Genomic DNA, 22,852 nt, shown 5'->3' with positions numbered 1-22,852 from the left:
GGAGTCACGCGGCGGGCCGCACCCATTCCCGCCCCTCCCACACAGGACGCCTCAAAAATGAAAGCGCTAGGTGCTAGAGTCTCAAAAATCAGTAAAACTTTATTCGCTTCCATTCTTTCGCCATTAACAGAAAACTGGAGAAAGCAAAAATGTTTCGTGTTTACAAAGATAAACGGCCTCTTTACCCAGAGAAGATCAAAACCTCAAATGACAACGGGGAAGATAAAAGCGCCCTCCCCCACATCCCCTGAGCTGCCCTTGTCATCTTAGACAAAGCCTTCAGTCCACTGGCCAGGGGCCCTGGATGTGGCCAATTCAAGATGAGGGCCAAGAAATCAGACCAATCCGTTCCCGTGATATAAAGTCGAACAGAGGCTACACCAAGGGTCAAGTGCCTGTATTTCACAGGACACAGGAACCAGGCGGCTACTTATAAAAAAAACAAGATTCATTTCAGGCACAACTTTTTTATTTTTTTTTTTTGTTTTGTTTTTAAATCAGTAAAAGAAACTGGGTCCTAGAAGCTGCAGTGATCTAAGCAGCAGCAAGTTTGTGCATTCTTTTTTTGTTGTTGTTTAAATACGATTAAATTACCACACTGCTGGCACACCTCATTTGCATGAAATTCTGCACCATACATACTAATTGTAGTAAAGTTACCCCCCCTCCCCAATCCCAGGAAAAAAGAAACTACTCTGGAAGATAATTTTCACTGAAATCTAACCAAACTTCGTTAAGTGGACTGTGACAAGATTATAAATGATATGAAAAATAACATTTTAACATTTGGCCATCAACTTAAGGAAATGGTTTGCCTATACAAATTTTTATAATTTTTGTTAATTTTTAATATATTCTACCTTCATATGGTCCTCAGAATTAAAGCATAATGAACAGGAAAGAAAAGGAAAAGAATGCAACTGAGTGCTAAGGCAGAACATCGTGCCAGATAGTAATGAAGGTAGAGTATATGCTAAATACCAAGTGCAGAATTTCATAGGGCCAACAAGATAACAGTCTATATTTTCACTTACACAGGCGAAGTGGATTTTGCAATTACCAGTTGCGTTAAATGCACCAAATAAAGCTCCTAAAATTGATACTATAAGGCGCCACCTTAAGTTTTCCAGGCTGCAACTGTGCATAATTTTTAAAATGGTTTTCTTAAATTTATTTATTTTTTAAACATAACACGAGGAAGGTGTTAAAACTGGTGTAATAGCTCAATAGAATAAGTATTCCAGATTTTGGGAGGGATGAAGAGGGAGATATTCAGAACCCTTCACCAGAATCCCCCCAACTTGATCATAGTGGATTAATGATGTGCTTTGTGGATGTGGTTAGTCAATGACACCAGCTTGACGGATCTTTCTTTCTGCACCAAATCCCTGTGAAGAAGTAAAACTGTAGTTAATGGCTATACAAGCATTACTTTTAATCATCGTAACCACGACCGTTTCTTTCCCAGATGAGGAAATCCATAGTAAGCCCTCCTGATCTATTACGTAAAATCTGAGTATCAGGAAGACCATGAAATGTGCTTTTCACTGTGAACAATTATTGTTAGGGTCTGAACCAATGTGTAGGATGTTTTAACTAGTTTTAAGCATACTGAATACTGAAAAAGAATCCTTAAGTTCCCTGCTTCATTGAATGCTGAGCTATGCCAAAATAGGACCCTGAGTAGCATAATGGTCTATCAGCTGCCCCCACCTATCCCAGCACCTTGTATATGTCCCTCATACCATTGAGTTATCTGGTCCCCTTGGCTGACGAAGAACCATTAGGCGAGGAGCACTGGCATCATCCAGGGTGATGTTCTTCAAGCGATTGACCAACCTATCAGGTCGTGGGGCTGCAACAGCCTTGGGGCCCTCGCTATAATGAAATCAAGAGGCAAGAACAACTCTTGGTGGGAAGAAAGCAAGTACTTGCAGAGGTGTTTTCTCTACCGAAATGACTCAGTTTTAATGAGGGGACTCTTGCCTCATCAAGCCAGCTAGCTAGCAAGACAGGACAGACAAGTTTTGTTTATGTTTTTATTACTAACTCAAGGTTTATTACTATGGAGGAACTGGAAGGATCATTTGGGTGAGGGTCATTCCTGAACTGGTCCACAACTAGAAGAACCAGTTTCACAGACACTTTATGAGGTAGTAGATGTGAAAAACCTTAGAGAACAAAAGTATGTAGAAATATTTTCAAGAGACTCCCAGCTCCTCTTAGGGTAACATTATGGATTTAAAAAATTTTTTAAACAGAAAGTATTGCTAAACTATATAGTTAGAATTTTAAGCAGCATTTAAATGGTTTAATGGAAGAAAAAGCTACACAGAGTCCTTTAAGAACAAGGACTATATAATCTTACTATATTTAAGTTTTTTGTTTTTTTGTTTTTTTGTTTTTACTATATTTAAGTTCTAATACATACAATGTACCCAATTAATGTTTCATTGGGCCACATTTAGAAGACTAAAATTTAGACAATGAAGACTAAAATTTAGACAATGAAGACTAGAGGTAAAAAAAAAAAAAAAAAAAAGATACAGGAAAGATCAAGAAATAACCAGAAAGTGGCAGGATAATAAAAGCAGTCATGAAAAATGAAGAAGTGTGATAAACCAGAGTTTACAGAAGTTTAAAGACAGTCAGTCCAGGGAGTTTACCAACCCAACTTACCAGACTCGCCAAACATTACAAGCACTGCACTTGCCAGTGCGCTGATTGAGAATCACTGAGAATTCCACTTCATCTCCAGCCTGTAGCTCAATGCCATCTTGAACTTCTTTCACATGGAAAAAGAGCTTCTTGCTATCTCCTACTTCATAATTAATGAAGCCAAACTGGGGGGAAGAGGAGGAGGAAAAAAAAAAAAAAAAAAAAAAAAAACTACAGCTGAAAACAGGGACATATTACAAGGCAGAAAAGTACTCCACTCTGAATGAAGCACAATGCCTGACCCTAACTAGAAGTCGATTTATAAAACATGGTGTTAATGCCGATGATGCTCCAGTTTAGCTGCTTGTGCTAGAATGTAACAGCATATGCTTCTGAAAAACTTTCAAGGGAAGAAATCTATCTTTGAAATCACTGCAAAAGAAACTCTGAGCTAAAGTAATACACAACATCTTTGTCTTTCTATTCTGAAAAAGCTCACTCCAAATTTACTTTCCCTATCATGTAATGTTATCAATAGTACTTGTAACTTTCCTTTTAGCTCATATTGCCACTGTCTTTTCAGATGGTTTTCTTCACATTTTTACAAGCTACCTCCAATCATTGAAAAGGGGTGGAGTAGAAAATAAAAACCAAGTGAATATTGACAGTTCTCCTTTGGATGAAAAAATTTTTAAGTTTTGGGTAACATCTATACCAACTCCTAAAAGAATCAAGTTCAGGTCCAGAGATACTACCACTTACCTGGTCCTTCACACACTCCACTGTGGCTCTACGCAGGGGTGTGATGTTGTAGGCCATAGTCTGTGCATTCTGGCCCAGGACACACAACTGGAACTTGACACTCTCTCCTTTCTGTAGGCAATCCCCTTTGTTGGCCATTCCAACTATGCCAAATGGATAGACCTCACCTTTCATATCCCCTGTAAGGAGAAACAGGCACAAAGTCTAGTATTTCACAATAGTTCTAATGCTGATGGTCCTAAGAAATTTATAAAGCTTCAATGAAATACTATCATTAAAACAAGTGAGAACTTGTAATACTACACTTGCTAATGAACAGTTTTAAAATTTATTTTTTTAGTAATCTGTATACCCAACATGGGGCTCAAATTCATGACCCTGAGAGATTAAGAGTTGCATGCTCTTCTGACTGAACTAGTAGCCAGGGACCCCTAATAAACAGTTTTAAACCACAGTTATGAAATTAAAAATAATAGCACTCACAATCTTATTATCTAAATATTTGGGCATTTTAAGCAGAACAGGGTGCTAACATGACCCACTGGATTATCTTCTTCTCTAGTTCACAATATGAGCCAACCAGTCCAAAATATTTCTGACCCACACCTAACTGGGCACTAAACAAGTCAGGCATGGGTGGGTGAATTTCTTTGGCATTCTACCTCTTTTGTCTGTGGCTCCCCCAAACCAACAGGTACTTTTCTCCTAGTTCAGAGCTCAGCACACTTTTTCTTAAAAAAACAGTGAACACTTTAGGCTTGTAGGTCATCCTATTTCTGTCACAACTACTCAACTTTGCTGTCGTAGTGAGAAAGCAACCAAAGATAATATATAAAAGAATGGCTATGGCTGTTTCTAGAAAACTTTATTTATAGAAACAAGCCACCGTATTTTTTGTAGCACTCTTCCCTAGGGGCACCTGGGTGGCTCCATCAGTTAAGTGTCGAACTCTTAATCTCAGCTCAAGTCTGGATCTCAGGGTCTTGAGTTCAAGTCCTGATTGGGCTCCATGCTGGGTGTGGAGCCTACTTAAAAAGATAAATGAATAATGAAAATTTTCAAATTAAATAAAAAAAAAAAAGTTGGCTGGAAGTCAGCACAGGCTATGAATAAAAACTGTGCCAAAGGTTCAGTGGCTTCTCAGTTCACCTGGATGGTGAAGCCACTGAATCAAAAAAAATTAAGAGGAAAAACCAGGTGGAAGTGGAAGCTTCAGAACTGAAAATGCTTTTAACAATTCTCTTCAGGATTATAGGGTAAGTGAAGGTTTTCTTGCCAAACATACAAGAACCACAAACTTTTAAGGAGATACTTCCAACAGATAAAGTCATGCAGGATTAGAAACACCTGGTCCGATGCAGTGTTAATACTACCATTTATTAAACCCTTACAGATTCATATTTAATCGTTCCAGAATCTTCTTAGATTGAAGATATTATCCTCATTTCAAAAGATGAAGAAACCGAGCTAGGAGAGGTTTAAGTAATCTAAGATTATATAGCTAGGAAGTGGAAAAGCTGGTGTTCAGGTCTAGGCCTACCCTACTTCAAAGACCACGGTCTTATATGGAGCTGTTGTATTCTTGAATAACAGCTGTTCTCACCAAAGTGGGAAAGTGTGACCTGTCTAGTCTCAAAAACCTCTAGGCTTATAGATTTCAGAAAAGTTTCCTTTTCCATAAGACCCTTGCTTTGGGCTGTATCCTAGAGCCAGTATTAAAGAATAAGTGGATTGGGGATTGGAACACAAACAGAAGTGGCATGTTACAGAGAAGGAAGAAGGGCAGTTCAGTATTGTAAGAGTTAGCTGCCCAGCTTCCATGGCCCTTTTAGGAGTATGGTGTAATCATGGCATTGATCTAGAATATTAGGTTTGAAAAAGGCCAGGTTTGTACTGAGTGAATTTCTTTTTAACCACTGTGTGTTTAACCACCAGTGTTCGTAAAAGATGGAAAAGCAGAAAAAAGTTCATTTTAAATTAATATGAATTAGATCTGAATTACCAAAAGGGGTGATTAAAGGACTCATCTGCTGTAACATCTATTTCTCTTGGGAGGGGTGTGGGGGGCTAGGGAAGGGGGAGATGGGAGTACCATGTAAAATAAACTCCTAAGAACATCATGTGGTAAAAGGAACATGTGAACAAGGTTTATTTCTTTCTTTCAAATGATCTGTTCTTCCTTACTTCATTCTCTTTGAGTCCTAAAGGACACAAGATTTATTCTCTTTATGAACCAAGCTATTATCTTCGGTTGGAAATTCAAAACCTCTCAACCCCATCAGTATGATATAGTTCAACTATACTAATCACCCAGTGGTTCCTACTAGCATTCCTAATGCAAACTTATCTTATGTACAAAGTAGTCTTTTTTTTTTTTAAAGATTTATTTATTTGAGAGAGAAAGAGAGAGAGAGAGAGAGAGAGAGAGAGAGAGAGAACACGCGCACGCGCACGCACACTAAGAGCCAGAAGGGGAAAAAGGGAGAGAGAAGCTCAAGCAGACTCCACACAGGGTTCAATTTCACGACCCTGAGATCATGACCTGAGCTGAAATCATGAGTGGGATGCTCAATCAACTGTGCCACCCAGGCACCCCAAAGTTGTCTTTTTGGTGCTAATTGGTGGTGGTGGTGGTGGGGGGGTTAGGGGTGGTACCAGAACTCAGGGAATTATTAAAGATGGGGAGAAAAAGGCAGAAAATGAAAAATAGAGCTCTGGCCCAGAGACAAGTAGTAGGATCCACATGGAACCCTAGCTATTAAGGAATAAATAAAGTACTTTTACAGAAAGGAAAAATGTTTATAGAAGTGAAAGCTGCTAGGAAAATTTGTTAATACTGATGTAAATAACCAGAGAATAATACAGGAAAACTAAAAAGTTGTACGAAACACAGCCAATATGAGTATCTGCTTATCACACACTAGATGCCTATTAAGAGTGAGACTGTTTTCAGTCTATTTTAATATCATTCAGTTGCTCACCTTTCAGTCATCTGTTCACAACATAAACCCAGGCTATTCTAATTTCCAAAGCATATAAAAATAAAAGCCAGGGGATGGGGGGGGGGGGGGTGAGGAAGAGCCACTTTTCCTTAATTTCAGTTTTTAAGGAATCTGAAAACAACTGCAACAAACACCAACAATGCTTAAAAATGTTCAAAGTACTCATGTAAAGGTACAAACAAATTTCCAAAATCTAACAGGGATGCTCTTACCTTCTTCCACAATCTCAATCATTCCTTGGTACTCAGTCTGTGTTGGATCAACACTCCTCAAGGGGCGAATGACTTTACCAGAGTAGATGGTGGGATCAGCTTCCTCAGTAATGCCATTCACTACCAAAAAAACCCACAAAAAACAAAAAACAAACAAACAATAAAACATAAACCTCTTACTCAATAATTTTTAACTACTCCAGAGGAAAAAAAGCAAAGATCATCACAAGAAATATTAAGAGGGCTGACTGCTTGTCTGCTATTTGTGAAATTTTTCTAAACTACCATTAAAATAAATTATTCCTTAATTTAAGGAATTAGCAAGTATTTGTATTTGAAACACGTCTTGCTCTCTTCACGTTTTCCAGGTGACTAAATATTACTTTTAGCAGGGGCCTTCCTTGGTCTCTAAAACGGCAACCTCAACTCTTATATATACTTCCCTATATTTTAATCTTAATAATATAGTTTATTATCTTTCTAAACATCAATCATCTTACTTGCCTGTGAATACAAACTAAAAAATAAACTTGACAAAGGCAGGATCTAATTTCTTAACTGCTATATCCCCAGTACCTAAAACACAGCATGCACTTAGATATTTACTGAACTGAAATGAATATTCTTGGCTGTCCTGTCTCTAGGTCTCACCAAGAGAAAGTATTATTTGGGGAGTTGAAATGAAAGCCAAAGTTGCAGGTTTTATAAAAGTTAGAGATCATAAATAGCAATAATTTTCTGAAGTTCCCATTATTTTTTTTTAAAGATTTTATTTATTTATTCATGAGAGAGAGAGAGAGAGAGATGCAGAGACATAGGTAGAGGGAGAAGCAGGCTCCACTCAAGGAAGTCCGATGTGGGACCTGATCCCCGGACCCAGGATCCTGCCCTCAGCCAAAGGCAGACGCTCAACTGCTGAGCCAGCCAGGCGTCCCAAGTTCCCAAAGCTTTTCATTCTTTTCCAAAATAGTCTCCTAGAGGAATGGATCTCTCTCCATCCCCATGGATATTACATCTTAAGAGTTATTATTATTATTTTTTAAATATCTTATTTATTTACTCATGAGAGACACAGACACACACACACACACACAGAGGCAGAGAGACATAGGCAGAGGGAGAAGCAGGCTCCATACAGGGAGCTTGACATGGGACTCGATCCCGGGACTCCAGGATCATGCCTTGGGCCAAAGGCAGGCGCTAAACCGCTAAGCCACCCAGGGATCCCACATCTTAGAATTATTTTTTAAGAAAGAGATATCAGGGACACCTGGGTGGCTCAGCAGTTGAGTATCTACCTTTGACTCAGGGTGTGATCCCGGAGTCCTGGGATCAAGTCCCACATCGGGCTGCTTGCATGGAGCCTGCTTCTCCTCCCTCTGCCTATATCTCTGCCTCTGTGTCTCTCACGAATAAATAAAATCTTAAAAAAAGAGAGATATTAAATTGAAAATAAGCATAAAACAAATGACCTAAACCATCTATCTAGTTCTACTTCTCAAACTTGAGTGTACATCATAATTATCTAAAGGATTTGTTAAGACAGATCGCCCATTCTGAGTTTAGTAGGTCTGGGGTGGGATCAGAGAACTTGTGGCCAGCTGATGCTGCTGGATCATACCTGGGGGATCTTCTAATCCAGAACAATTTGGTTTTCACTTCCTCTTGCATCCTACCCCGTATTTTCCACCAAAAGCAAAGACTGATTAAGTAAAAATCACAATTCATTACCTGAGTGTGTTTTATTCACTTTTTCTGCACTGACTTTGTTGCCTTTGCCTTTGGACAAGCTATACTCGACCATGTCCCCCAGTTCCAAGCTATCAACATCACCAGAGAACTCACTGGGAAGAAAGGAAACATTTGAATAAGAAATCACTACAGATAATAGTAGCAAATAAGTTTTATTTCTTCTATAGTAACATTCATGGAGTGCTTACTTATGCTAGATACTGTTTTAAACACATTATAGGCACTGACTCATTTCATCCTCAGAAACTATTCGTTTGGAGGTATGATTATCCCCAGCTTCAAGACAATGGAGCTAAGATACCAAGAGTTAGGTGGCAGAGACTGGATTTAAACGTGAATCACCTAAGAGCCTACACTCAACACCAAATCAATTGTACAACACTCTGTTGTATTCTTTCACTGAAACAGAAAAGTTCTTGTCCAATGTTCAAAGCAGGTACAGGCCTTTATCTATTGGCCACATGTTCTCTATATAAGTTTTGTTTATATATTGCCATAATTTTACTAACATGAGATGTGGATCAAAAAATATATTGATCACCTCATACTAAATGTTTTGGACTCTCAAACCAAACAACGAATGTTAAGGTATTAAGTTCCTACAGGGCATTCCTTACCTGTAATGGAAAAAGATTTCCTTATCATGATTGGCTGTTTCAATAAATCCAAAATTATCCTTCAGAGTTGCCACATAACCCAAGAGCCTCTTGGAATTGGAATTACGACCTAAAAGTCGCACACAAGTTGCAACCTGCTGGCCAGGCCTCTGTTTGTCACTAATACTAAATTCAACCTGTGAAATATAAGGATGCTCATTAATACCATGTCTTTTCCACACCAAGTCCCTTACCTCAGGACCTACAACTTCCCCAGACCATGCTTTGTACTCCAAATATCCTTTGTATTAAATATTCTGATGGAATAGATTTTCATCAAAACTAACACTTCTAGGTCTCATCTCCTTTTTCATGGGGGATTCAAGATTTGTTCTCCAGTGTGTATTTATTCCAAAATCTCAATTTCTCTAAAGCAGGGCTATCAGAAAACCAGACATAATAAGCATGAGAAAAATGCACATTATACAATTTTTGGTGTGATTTTACTCTGATAATGTTTCAGTGGCTATTTTAGTTTGTAATACTTTTACTTTTATCTAAGTTAATTGATTTAGGCATATCTTAGTGTTTAAATACTAACTCCTTAAAAAAGCTTTAATAAAGGATTTCCTAGACCCTGTTCTAATTCAATGAGCTGTTTTCAAATGGGAAGATGTTCCTGTATTAAACTCATAAGCACAAAATAATTTTAGCAAAACTTGGGTAAAATTAAAAACCACTGTAAAAAACTTATGATTAAGATGACAACCTTTAACCCTCCTCTCAAATAAGCAGAATTATCTTGCCTTATCTCCTATTTGAGGAGAAGCAGAGCCTTCCACATCCTTGGCTTGAAAAGCAATAGTCAATTTCACCCCACAATCATCATAAGCAATAACACCATCCTCAGCCTCCTAAAAAAAGAATACAATGAAAAGAATCAAGAACAAAAAGGCAATTAACAGCTATAATTTTTATAGACCCCTGAGCTAAGAACTGGCACAGCTATAGAAATATCCTATTCTGGGTGGCTCAGTGGTTGAGTGTCTGCCTTCAGCTCAGGGCGTGATCCCAGTGTTCTGGGATCGAGTCCTGCATCGGGCTCCCCATGGGGAGCCTGCTTCTCCCTCTCCCTATGTCTCTGCCTCTCTATGTCTCTCACAAATAAATAAATAAGGTCTTATAAAAAAAGAAACCCTATTCTAGGGTTCCCTAACAGTAACAGATTTTTCATATGAATAAAAGGTGGTCTTACCTCTATCTGCTGTTAATTTGGTCTCGTAGTCTCAAGAACCTAATCTTTTTGTTGAGGAGGGTAAGCTAATTGAAAATTTACCACACACTTACTCTATACTTTAGCCAGTCAGAAACTAAACTGAGCATGTATTTTTAACAAAGTGGAAATTCTACAGGGCAAGAAGCTTTTATATCACCTATTTTGAATCTCCCATTGTGCTGTGCAGTGTTTTGTGTGAAACATATTTAACTAATAAATGAGAATTTATTTACTTATTTTGCAAAACAAAACAAAACAAAAAACACAAAACTAATTTTTAAATTTATTTATTCATGAGAGACAGAGAGGCAGACAGGCAGAGGGAGAAGCAGGCTCCCTTTAGGGAGCCTGATATGAGACTTGATCCCAGGATCACTGACCTGAACTAAAGGCAGATAGATGCTCAAATCACTGAGCCACCCAGGCACCCCCAATGAAGGCGAACTTAATTTTGATAGGATCTAGCACAGTTCAGAGAATGTGATATTCAAATAGGAGATTAAATTATGATACACCAAATGTTTCCATAGTAACACTTTAAAACATTTTTGAATACCAGAAAGATTAGCTCTTCAAAAGTCTTAAGAAATTTCGGATATGCCACACAGGATCATAAACAGTGACACTGTACAGCAACTACATAAATCATAGTGCCCCTATGGTTTTAAATATCATTCCTTTCTTTCTTTTTTAAAGATTTTATTCACTTATTCATGAGAGACACAGAGAGAGAGAGAGAGAGGAAGAGACACAGGCAGAGGGAGAAGCAGGCTCCATGCAAGGAGCCGGATGTGGGACTCGATCCTAGGACTCCAGGATTACGCCCTGGGCCGAAGGCAGGAGCCAAACTGCTGAGCCACCCAGGGATCCCTTAAATATCATTCCTATGGGAATTACTGCCCACATCCCTAATCTAGCTAACTCCTTTTCTAAGCTCCAGAACACATTACTAATTATTAATATTCAAAACCGATTAATTTCTCTTACCATTCATATTCCTTGTACAACTGCTATGCAATCATACTGAACATTAAAACTATCAGATATTATTTTACTTTATATTATAAAATTTAATGTTATGATAAAATCATCTCCAAAGTTACTCCTATCCCTATTAGGAAAGTCTTAGGAAGCTAAAATAAATATGACCAAGGTTATATAGTCAGTACAAAATGCTAAGGATCTGACTTTGGTAAACGAAGAAGGAAGTCAGTGATTTCAGGTCTGACTCTACTGACACTCTTTGGCAAGTCAACCACACTCAAAATCTCAGCATTCGAATTTGCTCTCAACTCAGCCATTAACCTCAATATTCAGTCAACATCTGACAATGTACTACACACCAAGTATAGGAAATAGAGATAAGGCAATACCTGCTTATGAAGAGCCCAGCTTAGCAAAAACAGATTCATTAACAAGCGTAACACATTGTTGTAAGTAAGCAATGACAGAAGGACTCACTAGAGTCCAGTGTTGGTGAAGAAAAGAACAATAGAAAGGCAGGAAAAATCTTATACAAAGGCTGTCTTGATCAAGTCAATTTTGCCACAGCCATATGGAAAGCAGGGCATTCTAAGAGCTAAAAACCATTAAAAATAAGTCCCATTGGTTTTCTTCTGTTTATGATTATTGTCAACAGCAACACTTGTGAAATTCCTACTATGGGCCAGGCCCTGTGAGAGCTTTTTCAAAGAAATAGGAGACTATGATTTTTTCTTTTTCTTTTTTTTTTTTTTAGAGATTTTATTTGTTTCTTCATGAGAGAGACACAGAGAGAGGCAGAGACATAAGCAGAGAGAGAAGCAGGCTCTCTTCGGGAAACCTGATGTGGAACTCAATCCCAGGACCCCAGGATTATGACCTGAGCCAAAGGCAGACACTCAAGAACTGAGCCACCCAGGTGTCTATGATTTTTTTTGTTTAAAAACTTAGGCTTGGAGGGGATTTCCTAGGCTACAAAATAAATGGTAAACGAGGATATTCCACTCTTATCGGCTCCTAAATAGTTATTTCTAAAATTACCTTCTCTCTCATGCACCTTTCTCTTGTCTACATCCATGATCTCTTCCCCAGTTCAAGGACTACCTAAATTTCCTATCAGGCCTCTTCATCTTTTGTCTTTCTCCACCCCCATCTAGGGTTCATCTATTGCCATTTCTTCCTAAAGTGCATACCAAATGCCACTTTCTAAAAGAAATCTGAGTACAGAATAACGTCTAAATTATTTAGAATAGTGGGACACCTGAGTGGCTCAGGGGTTGAGCATCTGCCTTCGGCTCAAGGTGGGATCCTGGGGACCCGGGATGGAGTCCTCCATCAGGCTCCCTGCATGGAGCCTGCTTCTCTCCCTCTGCCTGTGTCTGTCTCTCATGAATGAATATTTAAAATCTTTAAAAAAATAAAATTTTTTAAAAATAAATTCTTCAGAGTAGCAATCAAACTTTCTCAATCTAGCTGTATCCTGATTTTTCATCCTTGTTTCCCCTACTCAACCCTACCAAAGAAAATCCTATCTTCCTATTTAACTACTTAGTGCTTTCTAAAGAAACCCTGAATTTTTCTCATCTGTACATCTATTCTGTGAGGAATGTCCTTTCCTCATTTATCTCTATTTATTTTTAAAGATTTTATTTATTTATGAGAGAGAGAGAGAGAGAGAGAGAGGGGCAGAGACACAGGCAGAGGGAGAAGCAGGATCCATGCAGGGAGTCTGATATGAGACTTAATCTCCGGTTTCCAGGATCACACCTGGGGCTGAAGGTGGTGCTAAACCTCTGAGCCACCTGGGCTGCCCTATCTCTACCTATTTAAATGTCAGTGCCTTAGTGAAACCATCCCAGATCCAGACAGTCTAGAATTCATTTACACCATAGCACTTTCACTGACCTTTTATGGAGACATTTTGCATGAATTACCTGCTTCTACGCAACTCTCAGTTTAGTATTTACTTTTTTTTTTTTAAGATTTTATTTATTCATGAGAGACACTGAAAGGCAGAGACACAGGCAGAGGGAGAAGCAGAAGCAGGCTCCCCGTAGGAAGCCTGACGCGGGACTCAATCCTGGGTCTCCAGAATCACACCCCAGGTGGAAGGCGGCGCTAAACCGCTGAGCCACCGGGGCTGCCCTCAGTTTATTATTTACTTGAGAGCAAAAACCATGTTAGACTAGACAGCTTTGTATTTCTATTCAGTGAACTATTCAATAAATGGAGTTAAAATGTGTGAATGGAATCTACTCAAATATGAAACTATTAAACTGCTTGGGAAGACAAGTACTACCATTTTAGATGAGCGGCTCTCAACTAGGGGTGATTTGGGGATGCCTGGCAGTATATGGTAACACTTTTAGCTGTCACAAAGGGGGGAGATGACACATATTGGTCTCTAGTGGGTAAAGACTAGGGATGCTACCAAACATCCAACAATGCACAGAATGGCCACCACCTCCACACAGAAGTCAATAATGCTGGGGTTAAAAATCCTTTTAGTTTAGTTCACCACTGTTAATATCACAGAGAATTTCAAAAGAGACATTACTCAACTCCATTATTGTGTGGACAGTAGTTTCCTTGAAGCAGAAGACAAAGAGCTACATATATCAGGGGCGCCTGGGTGCCTCATTCGGTTAAGTGTCCGACTCTTGATTTCAGCTCAGGCCATGATCTCAGGGTCTTGAGGTTGAGCCCCCATCAGGTTCCATGCTCAACGCAGAGTCAGCTTCTCTCTCTCCTTCCCTCTCCCCCTCAGACCCTCCCCCTGTTCGTGTGTGTATCTCTTTCTAAAATAAATAAATCTTAAAAAAAAAAAACCTACGTAAATCATTTTGATCATGTAAAACTTACCTTTTCTTTGCCTTTATTTGGGCTAGTGGTTTTAGGATTGGAGAAAGTGGCTTCTTTTTCAACAGTGCCCAGAAAACGATGATCTGAATGGGAGTGGAATGAAACCGTGCCCTTGGGAAGTTTTTTAATCCTAATAGCATGATTTCTTTGGGCAGAGAGCATATCCTACAAATGATAAACAAAAGTAACTTTAAACTGAAAAAGGAAGCACCAAGAAACCATCCAATTCTTTTCTCAAAAAGTACTCACAGGAACCACAGTAAACTCTACTTCATCTGCAATATGGAGCTGGTTCCCATCCAGAATTTCACTGAAGTGGAAGAACATACGAGCATCGCGATCCACACACTTGATGAAACCAAAACCATCTCTCATGGCAGCAATTACACCCTGAAATCCAGATAATATTTTCACTGACTGTGAATTTTGCCAAGAAAACAACACTCAAATATGGAAGCATCAAGTTGAATTCACTAGGAATTCTATTTAATGACCCAAATTCTGTATCTACATTTTAATTTGTCCATTTAAATACAAACTCATGCTTTCAGTCTTTCAGTAAGTCAACCTCTGAGCAATTGTGTGAGATGCTGCTTCTTGGTCAGGATGCACAAAAAAATTTATCTCACTTGAATGTAAACACATGCATTATAAAATGTATTCCTTTTAATTCAAAAATCTGTGAATTTGGTATTATCCTGTTTTACAAAATCAGGAAATCAAGGCTGAGAGAGGTTAAGCAGTTTGTCCAAAGCACACAGTTTAATTAAGTGGTAGAAAGATTCCAAATAAGGCCTAAGCTTTATCACAACATACAGATATTTTAAAAATCTATACACATACTTCACATACTTCCAAAGTCAACTAAAGGCAACTTTATAGTCTCTTACCTCAAAATTTTTTTGTGAGTTTAGGCAAAAGAAAGGCTTAATTTAAGATTTAGGTCTCAAGAATAAAATATAGGAAATCCTTTCCTGATTTTTTTCTCCCTTCTTACTAATTATCAGCTTTGTGAGGGCATTATATACAGAGTTAACTGGCACATCGCAGGTAATCAAATGCTTACTGAAATAATTATTATCAACCTACCAATGACTTATATATATTGCATATTTATTTACATTATCAATGATAACTATTCCATAACCAGTTTTGAACACAGTATAAATAATATTCTGACATTTAATCCTTGATAAATCTTAACGGCAGCCAAGCAACTCAACAATGTAGTGCATACCGTCAAGCAAAATAGATCCCACCTGAGAAGTTTTAAAAAACAATCATTCGATTCTCAAGATTTTTAAAGTACAAGTGTCAAACAAGAGCGAAGTTCCAAGAAACTTAAAATTTTCATTAAAATGTACAGTTCCACTGCCAGCACTGAGATACATCACACGTTATAATTCCCAGCAGAATTAACTATAAATTATAAATTATATCTAAGAAAGTTAATTTATGAAAACCAAGCTTGTAAAACATGTTTGGGAAATATTCTGGTATATGTCATTCCTGGACTTATATCCACTAAAAACAATTTGCAAAGTCCTGCTGTAAAAACCAAAAAGACCCCCAAAAAACAAAAAACAAAACAAACCCAAAACCTATTGGTTTTATCTAGTGTTTATTAAACATCTTATGGAACAGTTTGGGAAAATCTATTTACTACAATGAGACATTTGAATTTTCTGTCTCCCTATTTAAGATCCAGAGAATCACTGGCTCTCCAAGATCTTAGAACTCATCCTGTACACATTTTCTTTTCTAAAAATTTTTCACATCTATTCCCAGCTGATTGCCAGAGTCAGATATCAAACCCAGACTGACTCAAATATCTGTGTTCTTAATCACTTAACAGGGTAATTGCCCAATGTCATTTGGGCAATTACCTTAAAGACTTCTCAGTAGAACATTACAAATTTGATTATAACACTCACCCCAAACTGAATACAAGGTAAGTACCTAATCAGATCCAACACTTACCATCTCTCTGGCTTCATTAGTGAACTGAAATGTGTTTGACAGAACTTCTATGTTGGTTGCTCGTTCTAATTTGTCACGTCGGTCTGTTGAAATATTAAACCTAACATGGTCGCCTTCCAGCAGGGTCACCTTGGATTTTGTATCTTTGTCTCCAAAGGGAAGTTCTTTAGGAATCACAAAATCAACTTTGATGCGTCCTGGCAATGGGTCATTCTGATGAGAAGGAAAAACTATTTTAGCTGAAGATTTCTCATCCTTCCTAGTTCTAAGTCAAACAAGAAGAACACACAGCAAACCCATGTTATTTATAATAAACAGTTCCCTACAGGGAAAAAAAGATGTTGATAACATAAGTCCAATTTGAAAGCTTTGTGTTCTATGGTCATAGGATACAACCATAAAATCACAATACTGCAGTAAAGATCCTGCATTCTGACAGAGATATTTTATTTAAGGAAAAGAACTTCAAGTCTTTTTTATGTTTCACATTTCTTTAGCAATGAGATACATTAGTCTCCTCTCCTCACCTTACTTCTGACACAAATGAAATAAATGGGGGTGGGGGATGGTGGAGGGGGGGGGTAGGAGAACCCCAATAACACACACCCAAACTTGTGTCCCCCCAATTTTAGCCAGCATTTTTGTTCCTTTCTCCTTATCACCCAGTAAAAAAGAAAACATATTCATGGATACATTAATCATTGGTTTCTCATTTAGTTTAATTACATATATCAAGAAATATTCAATTGTTCCACCACTGTAAGATTACATTAAGTAAAATTTCTGTATACCAAATTATTCTACTACTGATGAGACAAATTTCTCCTGAGAAAGACTACTTACCTGGTTTTTACTGGGTACTTTTGGGATTACTTTGGTTACAGTTCCTTCAAAATGTTCAATGCTGATATCTTCAAAAATGACTGTTCCTTGAGGCAATAGTCTCACATCTGTTGCAACTTCTTTCCCCTAAATCAGAAGGGGGGGAATTATGTAATTTTAAGTGTTTCCGAAAAATATAATTCATTTTGATCTTAAAAGGCGGCCAAAAATCAAGTTAGTCAACCATCTTACATTTCTGTCCTTGATTGTGAATTCCACGTCATCTCCAGGCTGTAAGGTTTCTAAGTCACCCTTAAATTCACTATAGTGAAAGAATATCTCTTTTACAATATCACCTCTTTCAATAAAGCCAAACGCCTCCTAAAGAAAAATAAGCAAAACCCAAAAAATTATAGGAACATTAGGTACTTATTCAGTGTACATGTTTATGATTACAATTTGCAATCAATTAAAAGTCTTTTCATAAAATTATAGTGTACCAGAAACAATATATTTGATTAGCTCTAATACTAACAGTATAAATTTCATAGCCCATTTTAAAGGACATAATGAATTAGTAACCAAGGTATTTTAAGAAATTACTTTTGATGTTAACAGTGAAATATATGTATTTTTAAATTTATTCATGAGAGACACACAGAGAAGAGCAGAAACACAGGCAAAGGGAGAAGCAGGCTCCACGCAGGGAGCCTGATTCGGGACTTGATCCTGGGTCTCCAGGATCAGGCCCTGGGCCAAAGGCGGCGCCAAACCGCTAGGCCACCAGGGCTGCCCTGTTTGTTTTTTTTTTTTTTTTTTTTTTAATAAAGATTTATTTGTGAGAGACACATAGAGAGAGGGGCAGACACACAGGTTTCCCTGCGGAACCTGATGTGGGACTCAACCCCAGAACTCCAGGATCAAAACCCAAGCCAAAGGCAGACACTCCACCACTGCCACCCACGCATCCCAACAGTAAAATATTTTTAAAGGGAAGACAATGATTTAAAACAAACAAACAAACAAAAAACCACGGTTGGATATGAAGTATAGACTAAAAGTAGTCAAAGCAAAAACCTCAAGTTTCTCGTATTTGAGGACACTTACCTTCATGGCACAAACTACTCCCTGACAGCGGGCTTGTTTCTTTTTCAACAGCATAATGTTACGAGCACTTACAGCACCAGTACTAGAAAGGAATAATTGGGTAGGGACGGGAGGGAGGGGATTCAAAGAGGGGTGAAAAATGCATTGGTTTGGTTAGATATGATGAATCTAGAGAAACAATAACTAGTTTTCTGAGGCCTGAAGAATTTTATGTCAACATGAAGAGCAAATGTAGTTTATGGCACATGATCCGTTTCTTATGGCTTCATATGCATAGCCTTCTAAACTGGGTGCACACACATCATTTTTCTCTTATACTCTTAAAGGAGTATCATGGATACTCTAAGCTTTTTCTATTCCAACAGAAGAAATAAAGTCACAAGCTGAATGCAACCAAAGATGGGGAATCTAAAGTTTCAGGAAGGTAATTTTCTTAGGTAAACATTTGAGTAGGTATTATATGCTGCAAAACCCCCCAAAAAAACCAACCAAACAAAAAGCCCTGGGGATACAGAGATGGTCCCTGTTTTCAATGAGTGCTATATTTAGTAGCTATCCCATCAATTATTTTTGACTAAACAGACATAAAAGAAAGTTGAGTAAATGCAGTGATTAAAGGAGAAATTTGCTACATTTTTTAAAATGACATTCACCTTCACTGAAAACCAGGTAGGCACTATGTCATCCTATCCTCATCTGTGGGAAGCAATGTAAATCTGACTTCATTTTATTTATTTTTTAAAAAGATTTATTAATGGGGGGGGGGGGGCAGAGAGAGAAGCAGGCTCCATGCAGAGCCTGACACAGGACTCGATCCCGGGTCTCCAGGATCACGCCCTGGGCTGAAGGCAGCGCTAAACCTGAGCCACTAGGGCTACCCAGACTTCATTTTAAAGATGGTGCAATTGGTTGGTGTAATTGGTTTAAGAAAAACTGCAGACTAAGCAATTACTTCCCTTAATTTTTCATGGACAAACTGTAGCCCAATTGTGCTTTTTACTTCAAAAATATAGAATAATGAAGATGCTGGAAAAATTCTACTTGCCTTCGTAACCTGCTATAGTGAAAGGCTTTAGAGACAGAATGGGGCTCAAATGTCTGCTACTTCAAGGATGCATAACTTTAGGCAACTCACTTTATGAGAACATACTTTAATTTTACAAGCTAAAAGATGTCAGGTAAAGCTGTTCTCAGGATTAACAACTATACATAAAGTATTTAATGCAACTGCTTGGCACACACAGGAACTAAATAAAGGTCAAATAAAGCACTTTCACTGGCTCCACTTTTATTTTATTATTTAAAGATTTATTTATTCATGAGAGACACACACACACACAGAGAGGCGGAGACTCAGGTAGAGGGAGAAGCAGGCTCCATGCAGGGAACCCGATGTGGGACTCGATCCAGGACTCCAGGATCATACCCTGGGCCGAAGGCAGGGACTCGATCCCAAGGACTCCAGGATCACGCCCCTGGCTCCACTTTTAAACTCAAGCCCTATCTGCTCATTTCTTGAGATCAGATTGAGGCCTTTAGACTAGAACTATTAGTATATCCGCCAACTCAATCTGATTCCTTTTATTTTTTAGATATTTATTTATTTTAGAAAGAGAGTAAGAGCAAGAGAGAGCCTGTGGGGTAGAGGAAGAGGGAGAGGAGCCGGTTCCCCGATGAGCACACAAGCTGACATGGAGACTGATGTGACGCTCCCAAAACTCTGAGATCATGACCCAAGATGAAATCAAGAGTCTGACACTTAACCGATTGAGCCACGCAGGTGCCTCTGAATCGGATTCCTTAAAATGAAGACTATAAAGTCTTACAAGAGGTAAGGTTCAGGGCTAATAATTCTGCACATGCTCTTGGGACTCTGCTTTCTCTGTGCTGTCAAAGGTGCATTCCTAGCATTTTTCCAACTTCCTACTTTTAACTTCCTTCTGTACTTGTATAAAAATAATTATCCCTAGGTTTTCTTAACTATACTTTCCTTAAACTGCTTATGCTGATGAATTTGACACCTATACATCCTATTACTAGCTTGTTTCAGACTTATACATACAACTACATGTTCAGTATCTTCATCTAGACATACCCAGACACCTCAAATTCAAAATGCCAAAGTAAAGAGAATTATTTTTCCACACTTAATACTTTCTTAATATTAAGAATATCTTCTTAGTCTGGTTAATAGTATCACCATCTGCCCAGTAGCCAGAGAAGTAGCATTTGGGACTCCCCTGTTATTAATTCCAACATACACCTCTACCTAATCGATCACAAAACTTGGTATTATCTTTTCAGTGTAGCTTGACTTCTCCACCTGAACAGCCCTGGCCTAACCACATTAGCATATTAGACCCTCATCTTGCATATTAACTCTCATGTCACTGCCTCTAAAGTACCCCCTTCTCCAAAAGTCTACCATCTCCACCACTTCCAGTGATCTACACTGATCACACCTCCAACCCTGCTCCTATCTCCCATTTAAAATCTTTCAGAGTCCTTAGGGACTAGGGGATAAAGTTCAAACTTCATCTTCCTATGATCCAGTCAATTCAATCAATTCAAACTTATAGCCATTTCCTCAAACTGATATTTCTACTTAGAATGCTTCCAACCGCTCAGTCTCCCCAGTGACTTTAAATACCTTCTCTCTAGCACTGCTACTTTTACAAAACCTTCACTGACTTCTAGAACAGCTCCTTGAAAGCTCTGACCATATTTTAATTATATTCCTATTTTTGACATCCATAAAGTGCCCAGCATAGAATAGACCCTCAAATGCTTAGCTAATGAAGTTTAAAAGATCATGAAAATATCATGAAAATTATCCAGATTCACAAGTTAGGTTTTTTGTTTTGTTTTGTTTTAATTCACTTCAAATTTCTTACTGGAGGGGGTGGACAAAAGAAACCAAACCCCCCCATCTTAGGTGGAAAAAGAGAACTTACTGTTTATTGTTATCAATTACAAAGTTTATTTTATCTCCAGTTTCCAGCTGAACATTCCCTTCGACATCTTCGGGGGTATAAGTCAGATAAAACACTTCCTGTGAATTAATAAGTTGTTATTACTATATTGGCAGGATGCATGTTCTCTGTATACTGTGATTTACTTCATTAAGTACCTCTTAAACTGGCATTTTAAGCCAAATTTCTTAAAAATGCCTTATAACAAATACATCATTTTATTCATATAAACACACACTTCCCCTCCATGATGCTGATGACTTCTGCGAGTCCACAGCTGAGCAGCAATCCAACTTCAAAAAGCTTACACACGTGGAAGCATTTGCCCAGAGACTGTAGTTACATTTCAAAAAAACCAATTTTTATGTAAGGCATTCCAAACAAAAAAGATGGAGTTAGTGCTTAAAAAGAACCAGAAAAAAGATCCCCTCCCACACCCCCAAAAAAAGTGAGTAAAAAGAACATTTTACCTTAATGTTCTAACTAAGGTCACACTTGGGCAAGCTAAGACACTTGGAAGTTCTAAGGATTTTTTCTTTTTAAAGTTTTTGATTATGCTGCACTCAAAGCCTCTTAGAAACCAAATTTAAAACTGAATTTATTAACTGCAGCTTACGTTTTCGATTTTGAATTTTAAAGTACGCTTATAGATCACATGGTGGATCAGGCAAAGGTTTAAGAAAAATACACAAGTTTACCCCATTACGTTCGTAGCATACACTCCCTGTTGGACTCTGACCCGGGGCAGCTGGAGATTTACTCTCTAAGTTGTGAGGAACAGCGCACACAACCTACCAGTCAAAAAAAAAAAAATTTCCATTGCTAATCATTTCAGGAGCAGCACTGTGCAATATTAACTGAATTTTAATATCCTCTATACTATACATAGGGATGCATTTTAATATGATCCACAAGAGGATGTCATGCTGCCAAGTTTCAAACTTACAGTACATAAATCGACTGTAAGTACAGACTTAGGGTTATATGTAAAAACCCAAATTGAGTCTTGACCATATTTTATTTCAGGTCAAGAATGCCAGTGCTTCTGATAAAATCTTAAAATAATAATCTTTATATACTACAACTCTCTTGCGTGCAAACTGAGGAGATGGGGAGAATCTTCCTTTTCTAATGTGAAAGATATGCAAATGCAGGGCCCTAAGAAAACACAAAGCATCAAAGCCACTAACTTGTCCATTCATTCGTTCTTCAGGGAGAATTTCTGGTTTTATCTTCACCAGTTTAACAGCAATGGGTTTCCCAGTCCGCCGGTCAGATGATACTTCGAATTCAACATCATCTAAAATAAAGTATTGTATTTGTTGGACTAGTTTTGACAAAATGGTATCTCACTTTCAAGCCAAACAATGTAGTATTTGAATTGCTTTAGACCAGTGATTTCTCAAAGTGTGGTTCTTCGACCAGCAGCGGCGGCAGCGGCAGCAGCAACAGCAGCATCACCCGGGAGCTTAGCAGAAATGCAAATTCCTGGGCCCCACTCCAGAACCTATTCAAAAACAAACTCTAGGTACCAGGTACAGCACTTTGTTTAAACAAGCCTTCCAGGTTATTCTGATACATACTAATGCTTCAGAACCACTGCTTTAGAGTGAGATAGGAATATCTTAGTCTTAACTTTCATAGCATTTACATATACTGCAAATGAAGCAATATAATGATCATGACTTCTGGCAAGTTTTCTTTTATCTTAAAAAGCTTAAAAATCTTCTCTATATCTCAGTTTCCTCATGCACAAAATAAGGACTAACCAAATGCTCTTGTGGGATTTAGAGTATTTCGTATGCCAAATACTCATGTTAAATATTGTTCTGACTTTTCCCCCAAAGATATTCTAAAAAACAAACACTGA

At 38.1% G+C, this 22,852-nt stretch overlaps 1 protein-coding gene across 4 annotated transcripts in view; it reads right to left on the bottom strand.

The window, feature by feature from the left end:
• Positions 1 to 74: 74 nt before the first annotated feature.
• CSDE1 (cold shock domain containing E1) overlaps positions 75 to 22,852 on the bottom strand; it is a 39,471-nt gene continuing 16,693 nt past the window's right edge. For 2 of the 4 annotated variants that reach the window (XM_072769686.1, XM_072769688.1), the window contains 17 exons: positions 22,173 to 22,282; positions 21,681 to 21,773; positions 20,965 to 21,062; positions 18,011 to 18,092; positions 17,156 to 17,284; positions 16,925 to 17,050; positions 16,082 to 16,294; positions 14,351 to 14,491; positions 14,102 to 14,266; positions 9,789 to 9,896; positions 9,004 to 9,179; positions 8,366 to 8,478; positions 6,635 to 6,754; positions 3,421 to 3,599; positions 2,680 to 2,843; positions 1,746 to 1,878; positions 75 to 1,388 (listed from right to left, as the gene is read on the bottom strand). In XM_072769686.1, the coding sequence (XP_072625787.1) occupies positions 1,341 to 1,388; positions 1,746 to 1,878; positions 2,680 to 2,843; positions 3,421 to 3,599; positions 6,635 to 6,754; positions 8,366 to 8,478; positions 9,004 to 9,179; positions 9,789 to 9,896; positions 14,102 to 14,266; positions 14,351 to 14,491; positions 16,082 to 16,294; positions 16,925 to 17,050; positions 17,156 to 17,284; positions 18,011 to 18,092; positions 20,965 to 21,062; positions 21,681 to 21,773; positions 22,173 to 22,282 (2,198 nt within the window). In that variant the 3' untranslated portion in view covers positions 75 to 1,340. The remainder of the gene's footprint in view (positions 1,389 to 1,745; positions 1,879 to 2,679; positions 2,844 to 3,420; positions 3,600 to 6,634; positions 6,755 to 8,365; positions 8,479 to 9,003; positions 9,180 to 9,788; positions 9,897 to 14,101; positions 14,267 to 14,350; positions 14,492 to 16,081; positions 16,295 to 16,924; positions 17,051 to 17,155; positions 17,285 to 18,010; positions 18,093 to 20,964; positions 21,063 to 21,680; positions 21,774 to 22,172; positions 22,283 to 22,852) is intronic. The other 2 variants (XM_072769687.1, XM_072769689.1) reach the window with 1 other exon arrangement.

Source organism: Canis lupus, chromosome 12, assembly GCF_048164855.1.
Source record: "Canis lupus baileyi chromosome 12, mCanLup2.hap1, whole genome shotgun sequence".
NCBI lineage: Eukaryota > Metazoa > Chordata > Mammalia > Carnivora > Canidae > Canis > Canis lupus.
This window is presented reverse-complemented; position numbering and strand designations above follow the sequence as displayed.